General features: G+C 45.3%; 1 protein-coding gene across 1 annotated transcript in view; it reads left to right on the top strand.

The window, feature by feature from the left end:
* The window catches only part of LOC104493988 (transcription elongation regulator 1-like protein), a gene marked incomplete at its 5' end in the record, with an annotated part of 31,290 nt that overhangs the window by 10,044 nt on the left and 18,155 nt on the right, over window positions 1–3,091 (top strand). Inside the window, one exon of the mRNA XM_010136762.1 lies at window positions 1,841–1,995. Within this exon, the coding sequence (XP_010135064.1) occupies window positions 1,841–1,995 (155 nt within the window). The remainder of the gene's footprint in view (window positions 1–1,840; window positions 1,996–3,091) is intronic.

The raw sequence follows: 3,091 nt of genomic DNA, 5'->3' as shown, positions 1-3,091 counted from the left end.
GGTTCAAGTCCTGCAGTGTACAGACTCACCAGTGAAAGAAATTACAGCCAGGGGTGTTTCACAGCGGGTGTTTACCCCTGAGCAGGATTGGGCCCATGTCCTGACCGTAATTCTAGTATTTATAAAAGGATAATGATAACCCATTTAAATTAATCAGCTACGTCTGTCCTCTTCACCTGAATGTCAAGATTCCCTTCCTTCTGGGACACTGGTGTTCATGGGAGTGCAGAGCCTTGGACTGGAAGTGTTCCTGTAGAAGTCCCTCTTGGTGTGTTCTGCAAAGTGGTTGGGGCTGGTGGGTCTGTGTTTCTGGGAGATCAGAGGTTCCCGCGGCGACGAGGTACAGCGCAAGAAGAATTAATTAGACCTAATCATTGCCTAGCAGAGGGTCAGAGCATCTGTCTTACGAGGCTCTTCTGTGATCCAAAACTTATCTCTGTGCTGGAATGAACAAAAAATTATTAAAATATGTCATGTCCGTGTCACTGAATTCAAGATGCCAAAACTTCGAGGGGTGTGAGTGTGGCTGAAGTCAAAGCCTGGGTTCGTGCAACCAGTTTTGTGCTCCTGTTCATCAGGAGAACATTTAACTCTACTGGACGTAATCACTGCGCTGTTGGGGCTCAGTAACACACTCACACTGAGCTGCTCCCGGCACCCTGCAGCCCCGCAGCTCCTCCACAGGTTCTATAGACATTATGGATTTCTCATGACACGTTTGGGCAAGATCAATGGTGACGTCTCCGCAGTGGTACACAGAGCGTGTTGGATTATCTTATTACTGCGCTCTGCAGCGATGGAGCGTTTGTCATATTTGCAGTCTCTTACCCAGACCAGGCTGGTTTTTTTGTCTCCTGCTTTTAATAACAGTTAATCAGCAGAGCTGCTGATGATAAGATTGGTTCCTTCCAGGTATTTATGCTTCAGAGAGACCACCATTTTCCCCGTTCTAAGTGTGTGTGAGGAAGTCACAGTGGGATGTTTGCTAGTTTTCATTACAGTTCAGAAAGTGCAGGCTTGAGATTGATATTCTGTTTGTTGATCGCACACAGATTTAGTGAAGGAAAGCTTGAGGTTTTGAAGTATCTGTTAAGGATGGTGCAATACTTACTGTCACATCATTTTAGCTGATTTAAAATGAATGTCAGGACACAAAGCTGCACTGCTCTCGTGCATATTTTAACTGACCAAGTCAGGAAATTGTGGTTTGCACAGCAGTGACTTGGTCGCATTTTTCAAAGTCAAACTAGAGCCCATGAAGATCAACCTGAACCTTGTGGCAGATTTCTGCAGTGCCTGGTTGTACCTGTCCAACGCAGAGTGTGCTGGGACCCTGCTGGGATGCCACGGGGATGCTGTGGTTACATGTCCTCCCTCCAGAACAGCCAGATAAGGCTCCCACTGCCACCTGCTAGAAGCAGGCAAAGCCTTGTCTCATGGGCATCAAGGCCATGGCCACCCAGCCCTGCTGCTGAGGCTTCGGCCGATTGCTGCTCCCAGCCACAGCTTTAAAACATGAAATGTATCTTCCTGGGGCTTCTCTTGCTGCGAGCACCACGAGGTTCCTCTTCACCTGGTTCTTTTTCCTTTCTGCGATAGAATATTTCTCCTACTGCTTTTTGGGGGTGTTTAGACCATTTCTATGAGATTTTATTGATTTGGAGAGAGGTCTCTACCCAATGTGACTGGCGTGGGCTGGTAGAGCACGGGGTGGGCTGTCGATCCCTGAGGAGTCTCACCCAGGCACTGCAAATGGAGATGCCATAAGCCAGCCGCGGGTTGATTTCTTGTGCATGGGTTTATCTGACGTGATCTAAGCATAGTTTATCACTTGGAATAGGTGTGTAGTCTGGACTGGAGATGACCGGGTCTTCTTCTTCAACCCTACAATGCAGCTGTCAGTCTGGGAGAAGCCAGTGGATCTGAAGCACCGCGGTGACATCAACCGGATCATTGAGGATCCTCCCCACAAGCGCAAGCTGGAAGCTGCAGCAAGTAACTAAAGCCCTGTGATTATTTGCCTCTATTTAAACTCAAATCCTGAATGAAACTTGGTTGCTAAATACGTTCAGTGAAAGTTGGATAACCGTAATGATGGTTTTCCTTTTGAGATGTCATATAAAATATTGCGTTAAAATTGATGTTTATTGCGAAATCCTGATTTTCACTATAATGCCGAGCTGGGGGATGGAGCATTCTGGTTATTGGCAGTGAAGAAACAGGTGGCTTCTTATTTTGGATGAATCTTTGATGTGTGAAGTACATCTTGGGAGGCGCTGTCTTCATGGTTTATGACACTTATTTCCAAGATGTACATTAGGAGCGCATTACCAATGCATTATTCAGCTGGTACTCAAAAGCAACTACTCCATAGCTAATGATTATCCAATCCAGTTGTAGAGAGGGGAGAAAAATCCCAGTAGTGAATCCCTCGCAAGTGCTACAAGGTTTGGTGGCAATGTGGGTGTTTGCATCTAAACATGACCCTGCTAGTCACCTTTTGACCGAGTCACTGTGGGTTCCTGAAGGGAGGAGTCTTGGCTAAATAATATGTGTGAAGTGGTTCAAAATACAGTTGAAAAGATCTCCCCTTGGCTGGTCAGCAATCTAAGGTGTTGCTATCAGGTCCTCCCCAAGATGGCCAGAGCTGCTGGTAGTTGTTGAATATTCCGCTTTACAGCGGTTTCAGTGGAGACGCTTCTTCAGCTGATGTTTGATCTTCAGTGGTGAGGTCTTGGGAAATGGAGGGGGGAATAACAAGACTTTTGTCATTCTTTTAAAGTGTAGCTCCCAATTAATGACTGCAAAATGAGGTGGGAGGGTGCGTTTGTGGACGTGAAACTGTGTCTGCAGGTAGATAAAAGTGAGCAATAATCAGGTTTTATGTTATCAGTATTAGCAAAAGTTTGCTGCAAAAAAAGGATCTACCAAGAATGGTTTTCTATTAGCGTAGTCCTTATCTGATATCATTATGTTTTCCAATATTAATTTCAATCATCAGTTGCTTGTATATATGTCATTTTTTTATATGGCTTGAATAACTCCAGCTGTATAGCTAATAATTCCAAAGCATGTCTGCTGAAGTTCATTC

Source organism: Buceros rhinoceros, unplaced genomic scaffold (assembly GCF_000710305.1).
Source record: "Buceros rhinoceros silvestris isolate BGI_N320 unplaced genomic scaffold, ASM71030v1 scaffold12335, whole genome shotgun sequence".
In the NCBI taxonomy this organism is placed as follows: Eukaryota; Metazoa; Chordata; class Aves; order Bucerotiformes; family Bucerotidae; genus Buceros; species Buceros rhinoceros.
This window is presented reverse-complemented; position numbering and strand designations above follow the sequence as displayed.